Genomic DNA, 26,880 nt, shown 5'->3' with positions numbered 1-26,880 from the left:
GCACTAGAAATTAAATCAAATATCACCATACTGTACTCACATGTGCCACCCTCATGTGAGAGGGACTTAGGCACTTCAACCCTGGAAATTCTGGGGGGATAAGAGACTCCTCTTCTTTGGAGAGGGATCTGCCCCAGCCATAGGTGTCACCAGGACTGATCCAGTCGTGCTCCGACTCTTCAGTTGCTGACAATTCTCTCATTGCACTGCACTTAACACCAGTGAGAAACAGGCAGCTGAAAAAATCCATCCACCAAACACACATTCTCCTCCAAAGTAACACACAAAATCCAGAATCGCTGTCACATGATAAAAGAATGATTTATTAGAGCAACTTTATGATAAAATTATATAAAATAACAATTTGGTTTTTTAAAGACATCCACAATATCACCTTGAAACAAAATGTACAGACACTGCCTATAGACCAAATAAAAATAAATTACTGTTCAAAAAAATCAAACCAAAAGTGGAAAGAAATCAGGGCAGAAGAAACAAATCAAAATTATACACAGCATTTCAAGAGGGCGCGGAAAAGAGAAAGTCATTAATTGATTCAAGTTATACAAACGTGTTTCAGCTTTACTCTCAGACAGCTCAGCTTGCATTTGTGTTGCATGCAAATGGAATGATCCAGTGAACAGTTCAGAACAGCAGAATCAGCAGCATAACAACAGCAGAGAGTGAAATAGGCACAATTCAGCACGGGGCACATCAAAAGTGAACAGGTAGTTCTGTCTGGTCTTTGCAAAAGTTATACACATTTACCAACTTCAAAAATAGCTAGTGTGATCTGCAAAACAAGAAAAAACTAGTAAGTCTTGCACTTAAATACTTTACACTTTTTAACCTTTTTTTTTTTTGTCTCCTTTTTTGTCAGTAGGCTGTATGTAAACATTCCACTAATTGTACCTTTACTAAAATACTCAAAGATGATGCAGACGTTCTTTCCTCCTGGAGCACGACCACAACGTGATACCACCATAGATCCAGCTGGGTCCTCGCTCCCAAAGCTCCTACACACCCTCACAGGAATCTACATTCACGCCATCAGAACAGACTAACAGGATTTTACATTTGAAAGCGTCGAACTGAAAAGTTTTCAAGTATAGTGGAAGAGCTGAGGGCTGGGATTTTGGAAGGTGCTCAGGGCATCAGGCACCCAAAGCATATGGAAACCCAAAAAGACCTGAGCACTTGCTTCCCTAAGACTTTGAAAATCCCACCCTTCATTACATTGCTTTAGTCAGACACAAAACACATGAAAGCAAGGTGGCAAGGGAGTGACACACAGCGCAGCATCACCCCTGCCAAGCTCAATGCAGGGCTCATCCACAGCTCATGGAAGCCAGCAGGAATCTCGTGCACTGATCCTGGGCCCCCCAGATGCACCACTACACATGGGTCAGGTTCACACTGGAGTCACACAGGCATGTTTCCATGGCTGCATACAGTACTGCTTGTAAGAACCAACAATCAGCAAAGGAGTGGATAGCTCTTTGGCTTATCTGGAGCAGACAAGTGCAAACCGCAGTACTTCAGAAGCAATGAACACAAGGAAAAATATGTTGCATTTCACTGTGGACCAGCAAAACCTTTTCAAATGCAAGGATCCAAGAATGAGCATTGTGTTGGGACACAGAAGCATTTTATAGTTTAGCTGAGTCACAAATAAAACAAATCAAGCTGTGCATCCTCCCTGCCTTCACACACTCATTTCCAAATTATCAACAGATACTGATTGTTGCATCCTCATTAATCACTTGAAGAGGGACTGTATTTTGCAGGTTGATTTAACTGATGCAAGGTGTCTGTGGGCTCGCTCTCAAGTTCAGAACAGAGCAACCAAGGGAGAAAATCCCTCCCTGATGTGTTGAAGAATCAAAGAAGAATCAAGCAATTTTCAAGTGAAAGTAAACAGAAGTCCCATCAAGGACACATGGCAGAGAAACAGAATCCATTTGCGCATAGCCATGAAGATGTGGAAATAACAAATAATCATGGAAGTCAGATGTATGTCTTATTAATTCACTCGTCTCTACAGCAAAACTGAAACTAACAGCAACACCTTATCTGTGAAGGTCCTTCAACTCCTAGTGAGTTGGGGTAGCACCTGGTCAGTTCAAACCCTAAAAAGGGCTTGAAAAATTGTGTCTCATGTCAGGAACGATACCACCATTTATGATATTCACCAAGGGCACAGTCAGGTATTTCAAGAAAAGACAGATCAGAATCAACAACTGAATTAACACATTCAGATAGTGCGTATATTACAGGCAGAACAACATCAAGGGCAAATTCTTTTTATTCTGCATTCATCTATGTGAAATCCAGCAGATTTCTTCATGGAAGGGCATCTCCACACAAGCAGACGAGCTTATAGCCTACTAGAAATCTTGGAAGGATATCTGCACCTACTATTTACCAGCCAGCATCTTGCAGGCTCAAAAATAAACTAATGGCGTGTTGACATACTCCCATTTTGGGACCGATCCTGTCTCTGCTGAAATCAATGGAAAGCTCTCACTGGCTTCACCAGGAAAGCAATCACCTTCACTAGTAAGGTGAAACACTTTGTGAGCATCCCTATTTATTTAAATTACTTTAACAGGTTCCCACTGTTACAACATCCTAGCAGAAAAGCTCAGGTAACTACTGAAGCTAACTAAGGAATCCACTACTCACCCCAAAATATAGTCAGCACACAAGAAGCAGTCAAGCTTGGGAAACCATTTTCACTGGTTAAACTACATACTGTATGAGGGCAAAGTGGAACTCATCTGCTCACCTCTCCCAGTAAATGTATCCTCCACAGCTACAAAAGAATTTCTTTACCCAATTACTATTTGTTGACCTGGAAGAATGAAAAAGGAATCGATACAAGACAGAAAAAACTGGGAGCAAGCACATCTGGAAGAGATCCCCTCAAAACCAAAATTTTTGTTCTTAAAGCAACAAAAATTGCTTAGTGTTTTGCAATTTAACACATAGACAGAATACGAACCCCAACTTTTGTTAAATAAGAAATCGCTCAAACAACTGCACACAACCCTTAGTGTTTCTAGGATTATAACGGACCAAAAATTAAATCCAGACACAAAAATCCCAAATGTACCAAGTGCTTTACATTGTTGAATCGTTTCTGAAGAACACCACAGAATGGTGGTCTTTGTAAGCACTTTTGCATTGAAAAAAATTCATAACAGAACTAGCCATAAAGGTGGAGCTACATTGAAGCCATTATTTTTTCAGTGCTGCCAAGTGATTGCACTAGTTCACAGCAACTGTGTAATTAAGTTTATTCCATGAGCCATTGGAACAGATGTTTTTCTTTGCAATTGGGTAATTGCAAACATCTTAGTCTTTGGCCCAGCCAAGAGCATTTGTAGCTCATCATGAAAACACTGTACATTTAAATTTAAAAAGAAAAGCAGCTTAAAGACAGCATTTGTACCAAAATCATGAAAATTTAGCAAGCTAAACTGTAAAATCTAACTTTTTGTACCTACCCCAAACTTTGGGTCAGAAGTATCATCAAAAATAGTAACTATATCAGTAGTCTTTACATTCATACCATTATTAACTTTTACACTTTCCCAAGAGAAAAACAAAAGGGTTTATTCTGTCTTGTTTTGGTTTTTGGACTGAAAACCAGATGCACAACTTCAGTGTGGTTGCCTTTTTATGAATGCTGAAAGGGAATCTTACACAACTGCAGTAAGGGTTTCTCTCAGAAACCCATGATATTGCACAGTCGTTCTGTTGGATTTGCACGCTGATTCCAACAGAGCTGTAATGCTTCACTTGTACACTTAAAAAAATTCAAACAAATAAAACCCAAACAAATATAGTACCAAAAAAAGTGTGGTTTTTTTTTCAAATTGAGCCTCATTACAACTGAAGAGTTATAAACAGGCCAATGCAAGAACACCTTAGCCTCAGCAGTACTGAATGGAAAATATGCAAAGCCTGTTTTCTTATGGCACACTGGAAGAATAAGTGAGTAATTTTGTAAAAATCAGTTTGCCTCTATGCTGAATATGTGCTGCTCCACAGTGCTAGTCTTGTTTAAAAGGCATACACAGACTTTCCATTCACCCTCACAGCATAGATTTTTCTTTTTTGTGCAACATATTAGCAATCTAAACAACTGTTCCACACAAACTGTCCACAAACCACTCATACACAATACTAATGCGACAGTAGATTACAGTATAACAGCAATACAAAATACTGTATCAGATCACATATTTCTCTCCATCTGGAATGAAATTCGAATCTTGTAAGCTAGAAGACCCACAGTTCGATTTCTGAGCGTAGTTTCTCATCTGTGCTGGGGACAGAGTCTCCAGTGTGGACCCAGAATTGTTAGCAGTCCTGACTTTAGTGGCTGTAGATTGTTTAGCAGCAGCAGATGTTTTGTTACTGGCAACTATATCCAAGTTTCCAGTAGGGTCAACGATGGCATTTATGACTGAGGGAAAAAAGGAAAAGAAAAAAACCAAAACCAACATTAGCAGCACTCAGCAAAGTTTCCAAACAGAAGTTTGCTGCCTTCATTTTGAAGGCAGTAGAACTGTAAGCAGTACTTTTCTTCATTTTAGTCAGTTTATCTTCCTCATTAGCACCTTCAGGTCTAAACAGCTTTACCAAGCAAAACCTCTCCCAAACTGAAGCTACATGGACTCTCAACTTTCTGGTTAAATTGGAAAAGACAAACTACAGCAGTCAAATGGCAAGCTTTTAGCAGGAGCCCAAAATGATGCCTGGATGTTTTTACATGCCTTTATTAAGCTTTTAGATGATGCAAGAGCTTGTCTTGCTTTTCCTAATGCAGAGATCTATGTGCAAAATTCAAGTCCAAAAAGCATAACACAGCTTATTGGCTGAAAGAGCTGTTAAATATTGTTTCATCTGAACAGTCCTGCGCCAGTTTATCTTATTGGAATATGCTAATGACCACAAACAAAGCATTTCCACAGTGACAGCTTCTACATCTCAATAGTCAAAAATGTTCTTAAAAACTGACAGTATAAGATAAATCTACTCTTAATTCCATATGCACTCATCAGAGAGCGCTGTGGTAACAAACTCAACTTCTGCATCCTTTCCCAGCTTCCACTGGCAAATGAGGCCACATTACTTTATTTTCTGCAACTTTACTGGCATTTGAGAGACAAAAGGAACATTTTAGGTGACCAACCTTCAAGCTGTTTTTGAACTCGCCTGAGCTCCTTCAGGATAGAACTGATTTCCTAGAAACAAAAGTGTCAGAATGGAAAATTAAGCAACGAAGTACTCAACTGACACAGGAATCTAGTCTTACGCCTCCTGCCTTATCTGATTAAGAAGATTCAAAGTCAGGCAACCCCCTTGCTCATTTAACAGAAAAGACAAATCTGTATGAAAGTGCATTTTGCCAGTGCACAGGGAGCATGCTCTGCATCGTGCCACCAAGTGCTGCGACAACACCCCATTCATACCCACAGTGGCTTTTAGCTATCAAATGCTGCAACTGTACAAAGGCTCCTCCTCAACATCAAATACACAAAGATATTTGTAAATTCAGCTCCTAGACCAGATGAGGCATTTGGCCACACTTATACTGCTGCAGCACCAAGCTACGCAGGGCTTGCACAATGCTGCCTAGCATAAATCGTATTAGCTGGGTCCAGTGCTGTACTTAAATCCTTACTGACAATCCCTTTCAAGGACAACAAAAGGTCATGAGAGCACAAACACAGTCTTGACGCTGAATCATCTAATTGAATTCACCCTGAGATGGATTTTTACTGCCCTAATATCAAACAGTTACAGGTGAATTAAACAAACATTCATGAGAAACACCTGTCTGCAACTGAAGCTGTGGCAACCATATGGCAGGTGGTCCTTTGTTAAATGTTTAAATGAGGCCTAATGACCCTGAATTTCAACATCTGTTAAGAGACCCAGTCTCTGAAGATCAATCACAAAGGAACTGGGCAAGGTTTTGGTGAAACAAAACCACTGAAGGAACTCACTTTGTTACACTTCGAACAGTAATAAAACCCAGCAGTTCAACACATGAAAATGGACCAGAAATTTCAGACATGGATTTGAGAAGGGCCAGAGATTGCTGGTTTGGTTTCTTACAAAGCTTTCATGGATGAAAAGTCTTTAGTATCTCACTTGTTTGCATGGACTTACCTTGTTTGATGTCTTCAGAATTGGCACTTCATTTTCTGAATTGATTTTGGCCTCCATCTCCTCCCAGGTCCTTTCTGAGTTTTGAAACAGAATCCTGTAACACAAAAAGTAGAGCAGATCTTAAAATTGCCATCAAAAAACCACTTGTTTAAAAGACTTAATTATCACAAGATGTGGCAACAAAAGAGATTAGTGGATTAGCAACTGGAGACAAAGCTCCTTTCAGCTGATTTAGGAACATTCCAAAGTCCTTCCCTAACTGATGTCTTCTAGAGCAACAACAAACTTTGAAAAGATTTCACAAGCTTGGTAACCTGCATGTATTAGAAGAACCTTAGTACAGAAAAGGCAAGAAGAGACAATCCACCAGCTTTTTGCTGTATCTCCTGCATAGGCAGCATTTCAAAGTTTAGGCATCAACAGGCATTACAAATCCAGCATTAAAATTCCAAAGGCCAAATATAAGAGGAAAAGTGACAGCAAATAATCATATTACCGCTGGTTCACTACACACACACCATTTCCTACATCTAGATTCCCTGCATCCTGATTAAAAAACTTTCCAAGACAACAGTACAATATCTTCCACAAGTAGCAAGTCAACAAATTCACCAGCAAGCCAGTATTTCAGGCCAGGGACTTACTTCATTTTTTCAGCAAGGTTTTCTGTATTTTCACGGATTGTATGTGATAACTGGGACACTGGGTTCAACATCAGATTGTCAAAGATTACCTAAAATATGAGGACAGATAGGAGAACTTTTAGCAAAAGCAGCATTTTACAAAATGGGAATTTTTTGTACAGTAAATGATCTCCACTGAAACATCTTTGTTTGTGTGGATAATATTTGAAGTTCAAAGGAGATTAAGATGACATGCACCTTTATTTCAGCACTTTGGCAAAAAGGTTAATACTAACTTGTTCAGACTTCCAGAGACAGATACACAGTTGTTTGCAATAACATAAGTATTTAAGCATTTCTGAAAGAAAAGCACTTAGGACTTTCCAAGCCTCACAAAAAAAATCCCCAAAAAGTCAAATCAAAATGCAAGAAGCCCCACAAGCAGTCTCACTGAAACTACCGAATGTGACACATGAGAGTTCAAACCACCTTCACAGCCAGGTATCCCACCATGTCACCTTCTGCTTTATTAAAAATAACAACAAAACACCATCAAACTCCATCAAATATTCAAGTCCTGTGGCTCAGCAGGGCCTCCAGGCTTCTGCCAGGAAATCCCACATTAAGCTGGGGGCGCTCTGAAGCTGCACCTTTTATGCAGCCTTGGCACCTCTCTAAAGGAGAGGAAGGGATTGCTTCAAACCAGTCACAGGACAGGATCGGTACCAGTGGCTCAGCCCAGCGTCCCCTGTATGCGCCTGTGTGAGTCACACTCCACCTCCAGAGTGGCTGTGCAGAGCCAGCTCTTCCCTCCTGCCTGCACTGCCCTGGAGCCTCTGCCCCAGCTCTTCCTTCCCACCACAGCTGGCAGGCAGAAAGCAAGTAGAAGTGACAGCCAGAGCTGGACCAGGAGCTTTCTCCACCTCCCTCTGGCACCATCACCCCACTACACACCCCTCATCCCAACACCATCCCCAGCCTCAAGTTCAGGCCAGGCTTTCTCACCCTTTAGCACCACTCCAGTGGTTTTCAGGTCACCCTGCTCTCTCAGCCCAGAAGAACTGCATCAAATTGCAAACGTTGGAGGGAGCAGTGCTCTCAGTCTGCAGGGCACAGCAAGCCAGCTGTGCCACAGCACCAAGCCCAGTTACACACACCCCTCCTAAGGTCCAGATCCTGCCACTGCTGCTCCATGAGCAGCTCTAACCAGGATGCCAGCTGCAGAACAGCAAGGTGCCATTAAATTGTCAGTGCTTCAGATTTCAAAGTTCAGGTGTTTGAGTTCTTCTCTAAAATAGCAGTGAAATAGCCTAAGAAGGCTCTGACACTGAATGTGTCCTCCCAAAACCAGGTGACCACGCCTCAAGCCTTGTCCTGGCATTTTACACAAGAAAGGAAACTTCCAGTCAGTACTGGCAAGAGGGGTGATTCTGTTCCTCTTTTTTCTTTTTTAAACACTGTTTCTATACCCACACATCTGGGCTGTTGAGAAGTGTTGGGGTGGGTTTTTTTTTGAATAGCCTCCTTTGGCAGCTTAGAAAGAACAAGTACACATACAGCAGCTTAAAGCAATGTCATATATAAAGTAAAGAAAAAGGTGGCCTGCCTCCTCACGGTTTCTTGTCCTTGTTTTTCTTGAGGGATCCTCTTCTCTATTATCATTCATATTTTGGTCAAAGTCCTTCAGTTCCACTGATCCCGGAGGCACTTTCTGGTAGTTCAGACTTGCTTCTGGAATGTGCTGCACCAACTTGGAAATAATGAGTAATGAGTCATTATAAATTAGTAGGGAAAGGAGGCTCACAGGCACTCACTGCAGGTATTAGAGATTTTCAGGCAAGCCCAAGAGGAACACTGATTCATTTAAGTCTTGTTCAGACAGGTATGGGTTCGTAAGCAGATTACTAGATCCCAATCCTGCAATTGCCTACCCAGTGGAGTCATACCACAAAATCCTGTCAGGCTGTTCTACTTTAAAATTTTGAGTCTTGAGCACATATTTGAAAAGTACATCTTTGTCTTTTTTGAATTTAGCTAGAACTCAGAAAGGCCCTGTTTTCCCACATCTTATGTCTTAATATATCAATGCAACATTAAAGACACACTCAAGCAGAAACCATTTAGTAACACATGAAGAGATGAAAAAGCAATACAAAATCACTTAAAATGCAAATAATTAACAGGAAGAACAGAAACAACAAGACAGTTACTCCTGTTGGGTTTACTGACAAAAACTCTAAAAGAAGGGGAAGAAAATAACAGTGACAAGACAGAGATACAAAAATAATGGGATGGAAAGTGCACCTGAGATGGATATGCCAGACGAAAAGATCTACGAGCAATCTGTGTTAAAACAGAAACAAAGAGATCAATGCTAGTGAATGACTGTGACAGCAAGTATCAAAGAGAACACAGGGTTTGGGGTTATTTGGGGTTGACATTTTCAAAAGCACATTCCTGAAGACCAGCACTCGGTGCCCACCCCCCATCATGCACTGAAGTCCACAGAGATCCTGGTCACCAGCCAGTTCTGCTGAGGTGGCCTCGGGCAGCTCCCCAGTTACTCCAAACCAGACTGTGCAGAGTGAAATCCAGAGCTCTCTGGGAAAGGGCTGAACATCCAGCCCAAGAGGCTCTTTGGTTGGCTAAGCACACATCTCCTGTGAGCAAACCATGTGCCATCCAAGGTCCAGGCTCCCCACACTCTATGCAGCAGCACTTGGGTTATACACAGGCAGCAGATGTGAGATATTACGGTGCAGAGGCAAAACAGCCAAAATGTATAGCTTATAAGCTTCCTTTCATCAAGTGCAGAATCACTAAGTTAAGGCTGTTTGTGGCAGTGAAAGTGTCAGAAGGGAATGAGATACTGCTACAATGAGCAGGTCTCAGCACAACCAGCTGAAAACAAGGTAAGGACAGTGCCTGCTCCACCATCACTGGAGATTTCTGTACATGACCTGTTCTTTTCTCACGTTTTCTCTTCCCCGCCACACCCATAAGCATTTCCTCTTGTCATACCAACACTCATACTGAGTATGTTACACAACAACTTTACAAACTTAATAGGGCTCTTTAGTTTTTGTTATATCATTATCAACTTTTTATAAGAAGACCTGCCAAAAGAACTTTATGCAGGGCTGAAATTCGCAGAAGTAGACAGTGGTTTGGGATCACCCAACTTGACAGTGTTTGCAGCAGCTGAGGTTTAAGTTTGATGGTTCAGCTCTTCAAGAAAGCTGCATCCTGCAAAACCTACACACCCACAAACCAAAGCATCCCAAACAACCCATGGCTTTGGTAAACAGGAATCACGAAGGTTTCACCCTTGCTGAACTCCTTTTTTTTTTGTTCTGTTTGGTTTTGGTTTTTTTAATTTGCTTAATTTGTAACAGTCCTCAGCCCTATGTGCCAAGAATCTATGTTATCATGAACTGTACAGCTGAGGCTAGAAAAACAAAACAAAATCACCCCAAACATGCAACTGGGGAAATGGAAAACCTCCCTGGCAAATATCCAATCCAGCACTGAACCTGAAAGGACAGAACATGAAGAATAAGGTTTAAATCTAAGGCTCCACCTTAACTTATAAGAGGATACTCCTAATTTAATCTTTAGCCAAGCTTCTTAATAAAAGTCATTTAAAAAGCAGTTCATTTGAGGCTGAGAAATGCTGTGCCACACACTGGTCCTAAATGACATTTCTGGTACAGCATTAAACACTCAAAAGTGATTCCAGTATCAGTACTTATTTTTCCTGCATTTTCCCCCACTTTTTTGGAATAGATATAAATATTTAGTACTAGAATGCAGAATGGCATACAACACTGCATGAGCCAGAGCAGCATAAGAGACAGCCACACATACCAAACTTTTCTTGTATTTTCACATAATCCCTTTTATCAGATGTTTCAATATATTACTATTATCACCATGATAGCTATTTCTCATCACTACGTCCTTTCCCAGAATATTTAATATAAAGTTGTTTGATAAGCACCAACAAAATTCACAGTGCATAGCATCACCCACACTGATCTTCAGCTATTTCCCAGCAACTTCTCCGCATCAAGCCAAAATTATTAATTTAGCACAGTTTCAACAATACTCAGACTGTGGGAAGAAGGTGTGGTGGTGCACTGGTGCTGAATTTGGTCCAGTACCAAAGATGAGATGTCTGTTTATTAAACTCACATCAGTTTATGTTGTTGCCATTCGCTACAAGACTCCCAAGCTGCACTGTTTAGGATCCCAATCTATTCAGGATCCAGCTCCACATCTCAGCACTGCCAGCAGAAAGCCCTGCTGATGGAACTCGTTCCTGGCTATCACTAATGTAAGGCAGCAACACTGATGCACTGTGGCATTTTGGGCGTAACTCTAATGGCCTGCCAGCTGCTGGCCCTGCTGAAATCATGCTGATATCCACTCCTATTCAGAGTGAGCCTCATCAGAAGCCTTTAGAGTGTTTTCAGCCACTACGTGGACACACCAAAGCTTATGGCTCCTGATCTGTCTTCACAGGCTCACATCAGTGCTACATCCTTTACACCACCCTAAGATCTCAAAAACTGCTCTAGTAGTGAGCACTGCCAGGACTATTCCCTACAGTGTGACAGTCCTACATTTGCTCTCCTGACTACTGTGAGGGACTGACTGGCAAGTCCCCACACAGCAGCACTGCAAAGCCACAGAGAAATCCTCACCCAGGTCCAAGCAATCTTGGGTTTGTGATTTTGCCATTCAGCATCACGCTTTGGAGAGTGTCATTTTGCACAGAGCAGAAACACTGTTTTGCAGGTGTCATCCTCTAGCAGCTGGGAACATCCCTCTGTATGAGCTGACTGATGGTTGAACTCCTCAGTGGGACTCCACAAAAAACTTAGGTGTGCTGCTCTTCCTCCCCTGCTTTTCTGCACGCAAGTGGGAGCTGAGTAAAATGTTTCACTTGCAAGTCAGAAGTACAGTAGGCATATCGCCTTTACTGCGTGAAAAGAATAATACAAAAGGCAGCTTGGCAGGCGTGGCACTTGCAAGGAAACAAAGCAATAAAACACTTTATCTCAGAGCCCACAGTTATTTCGAAACCTTTGTGCACTTTGGCTCCAAAAGGCCCCGGGAAAAACCCCTCCCTGAGCAGGCTGCAGCTGATCTTGGGTTTAGCACAACCACAGCCACACTCGCCTGAGGTTTTGGGTATCTCCCTGAACTTCTGCTTTGCACCTCCACTGCTGATCACAGCACGGTCACAGGGCCTCCAAGGACTCTCTTGGCAGAGTAACAGGTTTGGTCTCAGCTTTGAACCCTGCCTAGGATGGGTCTGCAATTCTCACAAGAGTCAAAGACAACAGGGGGCCAAGGGAACCATCTGAGCAGCAGACAGCTGTGTATTTTTTAAGTCCGCACTGGTGGTGCACAGGAGGGAATTTGGATTTAAACAGTAGCAAAGGTAATTTTACTTGAGCAGTTGGGAGTCTCCTGGTGACTTTGCAGCCAAATTTGAGCTGAGCTGGTCCCTGTGCTGCAGCACTGGTGAGCCCAATTAAGAAATTGCCTCTCTCCTCCCCAGCCCAGTGCAGACAAACTGTGCTACACAGTTTGGGAGGAAGCCACAGCTTCACTCAAGGGCTGGGAGACAGCACTTCCCAAGCTACCTGCCTGCATCCCTGCCCAGCTCCCAGAGTCCTTGCCCTCCTCCATCAATACTCAGATGGAGGCAAGGGATTCAAGCAACACCTCCACAGCATTTCAGCAGTCCTGGCAGACAGAACACAGCAGAGGTACAGAACACACAGCTGACACAGAGAGTGCAGCCAGGGCACATGGTCAGTGCCTTGTGTGAAACAAAGAGGAAGGCTCTGGCTCCCTGGCACAGCAGCACAACACAGCCCCTCCATCCTGTTCCTCAGATGCAAATTTCAGCAACCGAACTCCAAACAGAAGCCTTGAGAGTCTTAGAAAATAATATGATTCCCATGTCTTGCAAAGCTGGCTGTGGCACAGAGGACAAAATAAAGAGCACTCTAAATAAGCGGCAGTTGATCTTTCTGGTTGTGTTTTTTAGGAAGACAAGGAACGAGGGTTTTTCAATGCTGCAGCAACTCGGGATGCTGCCCTGGTCTCCCACCACAACCATGCCCCATGTACTTACTAGCACTGAGAGGCAGAGGTTTCTGTGATTCCGGACCTTACCTCTTCTCTTGCGGATATGGTGGAAGCAGGAGTGTTGGGCACAGAGCTGAGGGAGGGGCTTGGTCCCGTCCCCGAGGAACTCTGTGAGTCCCCATCTCCAGCAACATCGTGAATCTCTCGAGCAAGGATGGCCACATCCTTCACCAAGGTTTGGCTGAGCCTAAAGCACAGGCAGTGAAGCAGAACCATTAGAACATGGTCTACAACACGCCTCATATTCACAAAATCTAAAAAGAGGAGCCACAAAGGTTTGTGGGAGCTATAACCTCTGCAGAGACTAGGGCAGGCAGGGCTTTTTGGGGTGCCTTGGCAGGGTGCTGAGGAACATTCTGGCTGCATACAAAATAAATACACTTCCTTCCTGAATCCAGCTTCAAAGTAGAGAATTGATACAAAGCAAATTCTAGTGACTACATACTGCCAGAAAATATTGGCGACAATCCATAAAGAAATTTTATGTTACTGCTCCCCCACCCATCCACTCTACTTTTTTCTCTTGTTAATTTTTTTTACTACAATACAATTTTTCTTCTTTGGACTTCTTTGTTTTCCATCAAAAAGTACATACAGGGGAAAAAAACTTTTTTTTTTTAACTTAAAGAAAAAAAACCCTCCATATCTCTTTCCTTTTCCTTGTGGTCTTCAGACTGTAAATCAAAATATGCCTCCACATTCTCCAGAAGAGCTGAGGGATTATGAGGGTAAGCATGGCATACCTTAGAGGGATCTGGTTTTCAGAAACCAAGTCTTGAAACTTCAAGCCCCTTGACAGGTGTCCAGTTAACACTCAGTGTTGGCAGCACCTTGCTCTACCTGCTCTAGAGCTCAAAAACAGTTCCTAAGTCTCTGGTTTGTTGGTAGCAGAGCTTTAAAAAACCCCTTCAGACCAGAAGTAGCTGTTGTGGTAATTTTAAAGGAAAACTTCCAAGAGAAAAAATAATCCTACAGCCAGTCAGCTTCATCTGAAACACTCTGTCTTCTTTTAATGAAAAAAGCCAAAACCAAACCAACCAATGAAAAAATACCCCAAAACACCTCACCAAACAAAAAGAAGTTATCATGGAATATTCCAAATTGGAAGGGACTCACAAGGAAAACAAGCAATGTGACAAAACTGTCAGATCATCAAAACATTTCCTTGGAAAGAAAATGCATAGTTGAATTAATAAAACACGGTTCGAGCTGCCTGCGTAAGGTACCCCCCCCCTCTTTTTGTTGGTTTGGATAGAGCTGTCACCAAACACTTCCATTATGTGATTCAGTACTGTAAACAAGTGGCATTTTCCCTTTTAACTCTCTCTGACTCCTCTAAACCCCTCCCAGTTAATTCAGGAGCAGCAAGGGAAATCAGAACTGCAATTAGCAGGCAGACTCCGTGACAGAGCCCTGCACCGTGCAGCGCCAGACGAGGCTGACGCAACCCTTTATTTATAGCTGCTGCGAGCCGGAGCGCTCCCCGGTGCTGCAAACGCTGCTGGGAGGGAAGCTGGCATCTCACACACACACACACACACACGCTTCGTGCAGCACAGGTAGAAAGCAGAGCAGCCTGATTTGAAGGCTGACACACTTTCTAGCAGCTTGACAGCAACTTTCAGGCAAGAAAACCCCTCCTGAGGTGAGCGCAGCAGCAGCGAGGGCGATGTGGCCAAAAGCAGACACAAGGCAGCTTCCTCAGGCAAAAGTATTTCAAGCATGGCCAGTACAATGGAAGACCAGTATTTCTGGAAAGTTGGCATAACACAGTTGCATATTAGAGATGACAAACCTCAAATGCCACTGTTTAAAAAAGAAACTATTTGTTTTATTGCTGAGGTCCTCCAGGCAACCATCAGACCACCAGTACACAGAAAGTCCCGTATCCAGGGACATCAAGCTAAGCAACCCAGGGACATCAAGCTAAGCAACAACTCATTTATATACAAGGTCTAGACAGAGTTCAGTTCAGTTGTGTCAAGCAAAGAGGTTTCTGCCCTGCAGCGATTTCTTACTGCTCCCTCACCAGCTTCAGGCAAAGCAGCTTCAACAGTTTACATACTCAGTCTTTGCTAATCCATTTGACTTCCCCTGCAGAGGATTAGGAGAGTTCACACCAACCACGCCACACACACAACTGTGACTTCCAGCAGAGAGCAGAGGTATGCAGGTATAAACAGTTAAGACTTCCCACAGCTTGAACAAGAAACAAGCCAAGAGAAAATGCCCTGCAACTTGGCCTTTTCTAGATACAAGGTACAACCAGCACATCCAGGCTGGGAAGGCTCATGAAAACCTTCCAAGTCAATGTTCAGATATAAAGGAGATGTGGGCACACAAACAAATGGAGAGAGCCTCTCCTTCTACCCCCATACCTGGGTTTGATTTGAACACCAAGGAGAAAACAACTCATTTTCAACATGTGGGTTAACAGATAAAGCCCCACCTCACCTGGCTATTTCTGCTATCTCTGCTGTTTGCGCCATGAAGTTGTATGGGTCAGGGTTGTCATCAAAATCTTCATCGTCATCCGTTTCTTTGCCGTTGTGCTTCTGCTTGCCCAGCCCAGAGCCACGTATCCTCGGTGTTTGTGTGGCTGTTGAAGTATGGGAGCGTTTGTGTTTAGGGGAGCTGTGATTTGAGCCATATTCCTCCTCCGAAGTAGAAGTGTAATCTGAACCCTGTGGTCTCCGCCTTGATGCTTATAAAAAATGAATTGGTTTCAGACCAAGGACAGTAGTAAAGAGTAACTACAAAAGGCTGAAAAGTAACACAAAACTAGCCCAAGAGCACAAGGAAAGGAGAGTTTCTGTGCAGATCTTAATTTAAAACAGCACATTCTCTGAGCTTATTTCAAAGTTGAGCCCCTCTACGGCTCCCATTCACTGTACAAATTTGGACTAGGAAATTCCAATGGAAAATCATAATGACTGTGTTAACGACTCCATTGCAGTAAATTATTACCACAGACTTTGCTTTCCATGCACAGAAGCTCTGTGTGTAAGTACACATTTCAGACTCCTCACAGTCCCACAGAAGTCCTTTTCTAAAGAGAGCCCAATTTTCAAGCCTGCAGATACCTTTCTAATTAGCTGCAAGTAAAAGCAGAAGGAGGGGTTTTTGAGTGAAGAGTAGCTTGTGGTGCTTGGTGTTATTTACAGGAGTCCACACCCCTGTGTTCACCTCCTGCCTCACAATTCACCATTAATGACACTCTACAAGAAAGAGTGTTCACACAGTCAGGACTGGCTCCAAACCCTGGAGCCAAGTGGAAGCTGCCCACTTATCCCAATTTGTTCTGCAGATCTGTAGACATCCAGGTCCTCCCTGCATGGGAAATGTCAAGGTGTCCTTATTTGAAAACCGGGCTCCCAATGTTTGCTGCCTCACTATACTCTCTACAGGTACTGCTTCATTCCCTTCTGTCCTTCCCTGAGAATGAAGAGCCACCAAACACAGAACCAGATGAGTTATTTAGAATTACAACACTGAAAGACTTCACTGTGTTACCAAGACTATTCTAAGACTGAAACACTACAAGTGAATTAAGCCAGCATCATACATCATACAAACAAAACCAACTAATTTGGCATGTAAGATGCAGGCAGAAACTATACATAATTACTATATAGTGAAAGAATAATTCCTAGACATTGCTATCTCACCCATAGCTATAAAAATGCCTTGGCTTAGGATATATATATATATACACACACACACACAGAAAAAATAAATTTGCTCATATTCAATTAGTAGAGTTGTATCCCTTTTTTTTTTAAATGCAGTTTTAGAATCAAGAGGTCACCCAGTCACTAAATAGCAATTTTAAAATTATGAGACTGATTTTCCATCTCTGTACACCAAGGGAAAGCTGAATTGGCTCCTTCAGTATCATTTCGATTACCCTGAGTAAACAGATCATGTACACAGAGGAGCAGGGGAGACAGGCCCTTAGCCTTCAGAACTGGTGACTTGGATTATCCTGATGTTATCTGTGACTTTCACAGAAAGCTACTTCATATGGCCCAACAATACACTGGCATTTCTTGTCTCATGGCCAGACAGTTCATGCTGTTCCTCCACTAGCAAGATTAACTTTCTCCCACTGGGAGAGCTGGGAACTCCTGTGGTTAGCTAAACACTAAGAACTCCTGGAATAAATCAGCCACATCTGCCTCCTTATCCTCTAGGCTTGGCACTCAAAGCTTTCAAGAGTTGTTGTATCATGCTAAAAAAAGTCTTGATGGCACAGTGCAATAGTCCAGTCTAACAACATGTCACTCTTGTTGCAGGAAGGGAGCTCTAGCTGCTCATTTGCTATGGCTATAACAGCATTAGTATAGGAACATGCATCACACGACAGCAAGCAGGATGAAGCACAAAATACACCAGCATGTATTTAGAGCTTGCACGAAGTTCACAATCCTATCAAGGAATTAGGAGGTTAGTATTTTAAGAGCAACTAATTCAGAGGAAGGATTAGCATCATCTGCTGTAACTATGGACAAGGAAAGGTGTTAGCATGCTGCTACAGAGCTGTGGAAATCAAAAACCAATTCATTTAAATAAAGAACTGGCCAACACTTATCATTTTTCTCCGAATGACTTGAAGCCTGTGGTCCAAAGGCAGAGGGAGTGCAAAGAGCGCCTCCTGTTCGGAAAACTCCGACCACATTATCTTGCTTTAAAATTGTTATTGTTTAACAAGAAGTTAATAATAGCATCATCTCAAAAAAGGCGAGAGAAGAGACTGTACATACTCTTTTAGCTTAATCACATTCTGATTTACATGCATATACATGTGTAAGAAAAAAAATCACTAAAATTAAAGGTGAAGCTGAATCCATTAAAACAATCCAAATCAAAACAAGCAGCAAGTAACATTTTTAGCATGCAATAAAAATGAATACTGCAAGAGGGATAAATACTTCAGCTGTATGAAAATATATTAAAGGACACACACCTCCAGAACTCTAAGACCCCCTTACAAAATCATGAAACTGCTGAAAATAGCATTCCTCTCAACAGGACTGAGAAATCCAGTCAAAGGGGTTCTTCGTGTCCCTTTGGCTACCAATCATTCCTAAAATCCTAAGCAAACACATCTGCTTTGCCACATCCATGGCAGGTGAAGGACTACAGGCATAGGCCTGAACTCAGACCAAAGGTTTCAGGGACAATCTCCCATTACCAATTACCATCCTGAAGTTGTCATCTGAATTGCCTCCACCTCTTTCTTAATTGAAGGCTGATTTTGATACGACATATTTCAAGGGTTTGCTGAGTGCTCAGCTACAGGGCAATGTAGACCCCACACCTCTGCCTCGTGGGAATCACAACTGCACACCTGCCTTAGCTATGGCAAAAGTGAGTGGAAATACACAGAAGTGTCAGTCTCTTGGAGTAATCAATGTGCAGTGTCCAGCTCTGTATTTACATTTATTTACAGGAAGAACAAGGGAACAGCTTTCACAACTTCTACTGTTTCAGATGCCTTCAAACTGGCTACTTTGGACATCAGCTGTCACCAACACCATTATAAGCTCTCTGGGAGAAAACTTTGAATGTTACAAGTAAAACAGAACAGAATTTCTTGTAGTATTAAAAAGGGGTTAAATTCTATCTTTTAAACAAAAATATGGCCAACTGTCAAATGGCAGCTGGTCGTTCAAAAAACAAAACCACTGGAGAAAAAAAGAAAAGTAGCTATTTGTAGTATTCCCACAGACATCACCACAATACCATCTCACTGTGTATGAGAGTGCTCTGCTGTCTCCAAACCCAGAGGAAATCTCAACATCCGTGCTGCTCATTAATGAAGACTTTTGTACTCACCAAGGCAGCACCTGTACTACTGTGATACTAATCCTTGGCAGCCATGTGCAGCCTGTAAGTCAGAAACAGGGGAATAGGGGAGAAATATAAAGCAGGAGCACTTACAGGATGATGAGGAGGAATACTTGACACTGCTTAAACGGGTCCTGCTGAAAGGCTGCTTGGCAGAGGCAGCGGCCGCTGTTTTCCTGGCTGCAGCTCTCACGTCCGAAACGCCCATCTTTCGATAGGACTCCGCGCTGCGGCCTGAAAACCCCGTCCTCGACTGCGCTGTCTCCGAGTCACTGGGCACTGTAAATGAACCTGCCCGTTTCCTGGGCATGGCCAGGATGTCCAGCCGGGAAAGCTTCTTTGTCTCCGTGGGCTGCTTGATGCCCTGAGCAGTGGTGTCAGGGTTGGAGGCTGTTTTCTCAGCATCCACGCATTCATTGTCCGAAGCATCTCCCAGCCGGGCGCGGCGTAGCTTTGAGGCCCTTGTGGGCCGTGGGGTGGATAAACTGTTGGACCGGGTGAGAACCTGCTGGATTTTCTGCACATTCGAGGTCGTTTTGCTCTGGTCCTCCTTGGTGGCCTGAGTGTAAGGTTTCCTCCTGGGAACTGGCCGGGTTACCGAGTGCTCATGGTCAGATACAACTGCATCCGGGACCGGCAAGTAGGGAGAGTTTGAACTTCTCTCATCATCTGTAAAGTCAAGTGATCCTCGAGTCCCAGTGCTCCGCTTCATCTGGAAGCGTTTGGCGGCCTCTGCTCGGTTTGGTGCCTCTGGTGCTTGTGTTTTCCGCTTCTCCGTCAGCCTGTCCCGAGCGCTGGGCTGCCCACACTGGTCCTGGATGGATGGTGTGGAGGAAGATTTCTCCTTCTGCAAGCTCGCGACTGCTTTGCGTTTCGGGGCACTTGCTGGGACATTTTTGCCACTCACCAAGCTGACTGTGCTGGCAGTGTCTACATCCGAGTCCCCTGACAAGGAGTCCTCCAGCTGACCAGCAGTTTCCGAGGGCTCCAGCTGTTGGCTTTGACCAAGCAATTTGGCTTCCAGTGCTGCCAAGGCAGTTTCAGTGTCCTTAAGCAGAAGATGAGTGTCCTGACTAAAGTCCATACGAGTGGAACGAACAGCCTCTAAATCTTTAAGCAGAGGGTGACTTGAAATATGTGGGAGTTTATTTTGAGGAACACCACTGCTTGATTTATCTTTGGTAAAACTTTCCTGTCGAACAAAAGATGTTTCCTTTCCTGACATGTTTTCTTGATCTTGAGGAAGACTCTGATGAAGGGAAATAACAACTTTTCCAGCCGCGTTTATGTAAGCACTAACATCTTTGACTGGTGGCTTTCCAGAAACTGGTGTGCCAGCACACCTGAAGGAAAACTCTGGATCCTTGCTGTCCTTGTCTGCTCGAGCATGGGTCACACTCAGAGAGAGCTTGGAGGGAACCCCCACATCATTGCTGTCATCACCAATGTAGAACGAAGTAGAAACTGGCTCACTCACAGCTCTCACGTGAGAGATCCGGGAGGCTCCCGGCTGCCGGCTCTCTGATCTATTGTCTTCCCCCATCTGCTCTAGCATTTTGCTGTTCTCTTTGTATTTCTTGCCTTTTTCCATGCTGAAGCCATCATCAGATCTGCTGGCATCGCTGAGGCTATCCGGATCCAGGTCTTCTTGGATGAAGAGGCGGCTGCTGCCATAGGCTTCCACGCAGTGGTCCTTCACGATGGTTCTCTTGGTAACCTCAGAATAGGACTCCTGGCACACCAGGACCGTGGGAGTGGGGCTGTCTGATTTATCACTTGGTGGAAGTTGGGGAAGAAGGCGTCTTGTTCTCGAGGGCACAGAGTTTTCTGGTTCCCCAGGTTTTGGGGGTACCCCGCTTTCTGAAGAGAGTTAAGTGGAAAAGAAACAACTACTTTAAAACAGTGCCACTTTTTTATTTATTTGTTTAGGAAGAGCTTGATCCTGCAAAATGCAAGTCCACAAAAGCACTCACAAGATGTACTCAGAACTAAGGTTTTGTCTAATATGAACATCATCAAGGCCTGGCTGGTCCCTGCTCTCTTGGGTTTATCAATACAGACATTAAACTTAATTCCTTTGCTGAATCACACTGCTCAACACCTTCCCTTCTAAAGCTAGTATGTCAGATTCATTCTCCCATAATATACCTCTCAGTACAAGCACTATAGAGGATAAAGACATTGCTGGTATCTAGCATCAATCGGGCCACAAGAATGAGATGAAAAGCCATCAGACATCAGTAATGCCATGTTTTAAGTGCCATTCTGAACAACATTACCCATTGACTAAATAGATGGTGTTTTTCACAGTACAAGTTCTCCTACACTCATATCCCAGAGCAAAGTCCCAGGAGAAAGAGCCTGTAATAATCAAGAGGCTCTGAATTAGAGCTCACTGCCCCAGCATGTGTGGGCTTATCAGCAGGGACACGCTCCATAGAAAGAGTGCTCATATTTCTCCCATGCTGCTGGCCAGGCCTCCGTATCTGATACCACCATTAAATACCAAGATAACTGGTTATTTGGCTATGGTAATATTACAAGCACTCCAGGAGTCAGGTATCCTACATGGTGTGAAAACAGTGGCAGTGATCTCTGAAACAAAGGTTTCTTCTAATCTTTACTGGATCTATCTATAGCTGTCGATGGCAAGAAGGTATGACAAGTAATCCCAATCAAAAAAAAATTGAAAACATTTCCAAAAGCCAACAAAGTGCTTTTCTCCTTTTCTCACACACCAAGAGAACCACAGGGTCTGTAAGGTGTCTTCCAAGTTATGACAGGAGTCTGATGTCCTCCAACTTCCTTTCTTCCCCACCATATCTGGTTTTCTATGCTGATCTCCACCCTTTAAACCTGCCATTCAACAGCAAACCCTAGAACAGCCTAAATTCTCAGCACAGCCAGACACAGGAGAAGTACACAAAAAACATGCAAGTCAGGAACTAACTCCAAGGCTACGTGCAGAGGGTTCTCATCCGGCATCATAAGGCAGTCTAAGGAATCACAGCTCAGGGCTGGTTAGCACCCAAAGCCCTTATAAGCTTTCTCCTTCCCAGGTTCCCCTTAGTCATGTCAAACCTAATATTTAAGAACCTCTTGAATAACTCCAAAATGCAAACCAGAGGCTCTCTCCATCTTCAATCCACTAGGAACAATTCACTCAGTGCTTCCCATCTCCAACTACTGTAGCTAAAACAGAAAATAAGCTACAGCCAGGCACACAGATGCCCTTAATTTCTGCTTTTTCTATCATCCTGGTTTAGATTCAGCTACCCTCAAACAGCGGTGTCAGATGAGACTTACCTGCACTTCCATCAACCTGCCCAGAGACAGATCCAGAGTCAGAGTAACTGTCCGCGAGGCTCGCCCACCTTGACACCCACTTCTGACTCCCTTGAGCGGCTGCAGACATCTACAATAAGGTGGGGAAAATGAGGTCAGAAAGACGGTTTGTACACCAAATCCTAGCCACAAAATCTCTCCTCTCATACAGACATCACTCGGTCTGCTCAAGATGGAAATCAAGCTACACATCACATTTACATCCAGACAGAAAACCCATCTACACCTCCACTATCCCAGGAAATCCACCTGGGCTGCCCATACCTGCGCTTCAGCCTGGGACCCATTCACAGCTTTTGAGGAAAATGCCTGGAGCAAGGGTGACTTCTGACTAGTGCCATTTTCACTGATTAGATGCTGAGAACCGGAGTCATCTTTTTCACCTTTAATTATTGGCCTAAAGGCTGAAGAGATTCTGGAAAATTCAGGCGACTCAAGAACACCAAAAACCTGAAAAGATGTTTGCATGGGAATATTAAAATGCAAGAAAACAGAAAAACATTAGTCGAAAATCCAAATCCGTGAAACATTAGTCACACACAAACTGTGATCCCAAGGGGCCAGAAACACTCACCAATGCTTCCATGAGAACTGTGTAAATAATTTTCTTCTGTACTCCACAGTAGCAGCTTTAAATATAATCATAGAATCCACTCACACCCACCTTTCCTCTCACCCTCATTATTTAGGAGTGTTGCCTTTAACAGCAGTAACTTTCACTGAAAAGGAGTCCCTTTTCAGCCCAGAGAAATTTAGGATGAGTGTCAGAAAAAGTTATTTACCAGCTCATTCACGAGGAGCTAGACGGTGAAAATGGGAAAGCTCCATCCCCAGTGCCTTTCATAGACTGTAGCTGAGAGTGGGCTGAGCAAAACAGCCCTGCACTGGCACAAGGAACTGGGGAAGGATGCACCTGAGATGGGTGAGTGTTTGAGCTCGTTGGACAGATTCCCCCTGAAGCAGGCCTTCCTGTCAGGGGTGACCAAGACTCATGCCTCAGAAGGGCTTGTTCCTCTCACTTGACTGCAAGAAGATCAGAGGAAGATACCACCACAGAGGTTGCCTTGGATGAACAGAGACGGCCATAAAGATCTCTGCTTTCACTTCTGTTAAAAAAATGTGCATGCAATGGTGGAGGAATACAGAGAAAAGACACCTCAAAAACTAAGCAAGTCCAAAATTAATCTTCTTTCTTCCTGGACAGGAACACTGAGGTTCAGTTATCAGCTGTTTCACAAGTGGCAGGTCTGCACTGCACCAAGTCTATGGCACAGTCAATACCAGAAGCTGGTCACTTTGCCTGCCCAAGTCACATGGCTGCCAAGACTACTCCCCAGAAATACCTGTATTTTTGTGGCACCTTCCCTCATATTTCCCCACCAGAACAATTAGTCATCTAAAGTCAGGACTAGGACCTTGCTGTGGCTTAAATACCATGCCCTGAAAGCTTCCGATCACATTTCAAACAAGATGTAAGGAACAAATACAATAAAAAACAAAAGAGAGAAGCTAGATCCAGGCTCATAAACACTGTACACAAAGCTCTAAAGCCAGGTTCAATTAAGGCTTCCTTTAAACCTTGCCATCCTCCTGACTACATTTCATTAAATCTTCATAACAACTTGCCAGTTTTGTTTTCATAATAGACCGCAGATGAGAGTTAAACCTGAAAATCAGCCAAACTTTGGTTTGCCCTGTGGTTGTTTAGTTGGGTGGGTTCTTCTTAAGCCTCCCTCATCTCTGGAGTTTTGTTTTTAGGCTATCATTCACTCTGCAAAATCCAAACAAGTACAGATCCATCTGGGATTGCCTCTGCCCTAGATCACACCCTTTGCTATCACAGCCAGCTGCCGCTTGCCCTTGCAGCAAGCACTGCCTTTCTAATCAGGCACAGCCAAATACAGAAACATCTGCCACTGAGGCTTGTAAGCACCAGCCCCTGGCATTTCCTGTGGCCTACCATGGGATGACGCATCAGTGATGGGCTGCAGCTCCCATCTTCCTGACAGTGGGCAGGAGATGATGCAATGCCAAGGCAGAGGCTTGGGAGCAGTCCTAGAAAGAGCAGAGCTGCTCCCAGCCACTGCTGTCAGCAGGATCAGCCTGATCTTTATTCAGGTGTTGCCTTTCCTCTAAACAGATGGCAAACCCACTCTTTCACTTTTGCATCCAAATTCAATTTTTTAAGCAAGGCAGCTCTTTGCCGTGGGTATATCTTGCCTTCTTTTACTCTGTGGTTTTTTGTTTGTTTGTAATTCTGTTGTTTTGATGGGATTATTTAAAGACAAGCCTTACGGTTTGTTGCGGCCTATCCTTAGCACAGGTCACCCAGCATGATTTTCCAACCCTAACCATAACCCCCTGCTGCACCCAGTTGCATCCCTTCATGGCAAGTTAATTCAGGCCCTTCAAGCCTTCAGCCCTCAGCTCACTGGCCAAGCACAGAAAAGCAGCATTTACCTGATCTATCATTTTTCGCGCCTCCTCCACCTCTTTGTCCTGAGACTCGGTCTCAATGGTGTATGTGCCGGTCTCGCTTACACTGTCTTCCTCATCATTCCTCCTGCCCTGGGCAGACTTCACTTCTGGAGGTGGAGCAGAGGCGGGCTCTGGTTCCGAGGATATAACCACACGTGGAGCTACTGGCATGGGCAGAGGGGCTGGTTTCTCAGCGCTTGGCTTCCCAGACTGAGCCGTCTCACGCAAGTACTCGGCCATAAAATCCTGAGCCATTTTAGACTTCCTCCCAACGCTCCCATAGCTTTTGGCTCTGGGAGCAGAAGAAGATGAGGAGTTGATCCGATCCTCCGTCTTCTCCCTCTTGAAGGAGCTCGTTCTTTGGGTCCCGCAGGAATTGGTGGTGGCTTTGCCTGCCTGGGCTGTGAGGTGGGATGGCGGCACTGAATTTCCTGGCTTCTCCGCCGGCAATGCGTTCTTGCGCTTTTCAACCTTGCTCTTCAGCCCCGGATCCGTGTCGCTCTGGGATGAGTGAGCACTGTGTGTGAAGGACTGGGACCGCTTCTTCCGTGGTGTGTCCTCGAAGAACTCGATGACAAAGGCCTGCTTGTTGTGCAGCATCTCGTGGGGGTCACGCCTCATCTGGCGCTGCAGCCTTGTCTGCTCTGCCGGACGTTCGCTGCCCGGTGTCGTCTCCTTCTCTGCCTTGGGGTCTTCGGTGTCACTCTGAGTCCCGTCCTCGTGCCTATGGCCTGGAAACAAGGTATGTACATTTGACCTTCATACTCTCAGTTACTGCAGCCCTGTTATTATCTCCCAGTTTAATTTTATCATTTCAGATACAAGAAAAGCATTCTGTAAGATTAGAAAACTCCACAGACATCTGTGTGGTACAGGGATTGCACCCCATCAGAAGAAATAAAAGAGAAAGCAGCTCTCTCCTGACCCCACTCTTCACCACTGGCTGGCTACCAAGTTAATTATTTATTTTAAAAGAATTCAAGAAGTACTTCCAACCTCATGGATTTCTGATTTTGTAATGGTAATTGGTTTACATACCTAATGTCTTGTTTCCTTCTTTTTTCAACTTCAGTAAAAATTATTATATCATTTTGCCATTTTATCCCATTACTGTAGTCCAAGACCACCTCACTGGGTTCTCTCCATTACAGAGCAGAAATATCTCTGCAGGATCAGGAAATAAAACCCTTGCACTGCATCCCGTGAAAGTGAATGCCCATGATGAAAGACCAGGTCAGTGCATTACAAGTACATGCATCTCGTGACCCACCCACGTCACTCTCCTCTACAAGGGAAAACAAACCAGAGGCTAATAGAAAAGTAATTTTGCAGGATTCTTTACTTTTCCTGAAGATTTAAGAATCACACCATGACACCCCCATGAGTTACACCATCCTATCACCAGCCAAGCAAAGGTTAAATCATTACTTAAGAGTTCACTAAGCTTAAACTAAGTTTATAATTATTTTCACTTACGTTAGCAACAACCATCTTTACAACTGTCTCTATGGATCAGTGCCTGCCTGCCCCTCAGCACCTTAGCTCAGGACACTCAGAAAGTAAGTTGAAGTAAAACAGAAAGTTAAAACTAAAACAAAAGGTTAAAAGTAAAACAAAAAACAAACCTTTTTTTGGAGAAGGAAACGGGTGTGAAGGCACACAACACGATTCAGTCAACGACCAGGAACCTGTCATCGGGAGAACGGGGAAAGAGGTCTCTGCGCTCTAGACTGTAATATGTAGCAAGATATACTGGCTAAAACACCACGTGTTTGAAAGGAAAACTGCTCAAACCTACTTGGCAAGTTCTCCAGACTCATGGGTGAAGACCATTTATTACATCAAGTTAACTGTGAAAGATTAGAACTTAATGCAAGGTCCATTCAACCAGGAGTCAGTTCTACAAAGAGTTTCCTAACACACTCATGAAGAAAAGCCAGCAAACTTTGCATTGTGCCCTGAGGGCTGATAAGCTTCACCCTTGGAAGGGAAAGTTCTTAAATTAAAGGTCTTGGCTAAGAGCTCTGATGAATGCAAAACAGTGAGGACACAAGGAAAACATGCACCATGCTCATGGATGCCCCAGCAGAACACCATGCACATCCCCTCAAGGTGCTAAGGCCTGAACCCTGCAGTCTTGATACCAGGCTTTACATTCATCACATTGTTCCTGGAAGTGAACAGATGTTACCAGAGAGCCCCTATGGTGGGCATCACTGATCCTGGAGACCCA

General features: G+C 43.8%; 1 protein-coding gene across 7 annotated transcripts in view; it reads right to left on the bottom strand.

Moving 5' to 3' along the window:
* Positions 1-302: 302 nt before the first annotated feature.
* The window catches only part of CEP170B (centrosomal protein 170B), a 59,386-nt gene continuing 32,808 nt past the window's right edge, over positions 303-26,880 (bottom strand). Inside the window, exons 9-21 of one of the 7 annotated variants that reach the window (XM_042048415.1) lie at positions 26,273-26,335; positions 24,630-25,378; positions 22,434-22,619; positions 22,131-22,239; positions 18,918-20,684; positions 15,429-15,678; positions 13,002-13,161; positions 9,114-9,152; positions 8,416-8,559; positions 6,831-6,919; positions 6,187-6,280; positions 5,204-5,255; positions 303-4,474 (exon numbers count right to left, since the gene is read on the bottom strand). In XM_042048415.1, coding sequence (XP_041904349.1) covers positions 4,239-4,474; positions 5,204-5,255; positions 6,187-6,280; positions 6,831-6,919; positions 8,416-8,559; positions 9,114-9,152; positions 13,002-13,161; positions 15,429-15,678; positions 18,918-20,684; positions 22,131-22,239; positions 22,434-22,619; positions 24,630-25,378; positions 26,273-26,335 — 3,938 coding nt within the window. In that variant the 3' untranslated portion in view covers positions 303-4,238. The remainder of the gene's footprint in view (positions 4,475-5,203; positions 5,256-6,186; positions 6,281-6,830; positions 6,920-8,415; positions 8,560-9,113; positions 9,153-13,001; positions 13,162-15,428; positions 15,679-18,917; positions 20,685-22,130; positions 22,240-22,433; positions 22,620-24,629; positions 25,379-26,272; positions 26,336-26,880) is intronic. The other 6 variants (XM_042048419.1, XM_042048416.1, XM_042048420.1 and 3 more) reach the window with 6 other exon arrangements.

The sequence above is a fragment of the Corvus kubaryi genome, unplaced genomic scaffold (assembly GCF_017639235.1).
Source record: "Corvus kubaryi isolate FWS band 111438036 unplaced genomic scaffold, C.kubaryi_AGA036_p1.0 66, whole genome shotgun sequence".
Taxonomy (NCBI): domain Eukaryota; kingdom Metazoa; phylum Chordata; class Aves; order Passeriformes; family Corvidae; genus Corvus; species Corvus kubaryi.
This window is presented reverse-complemented; position numbering and strand designations above follow the sequence as displayed.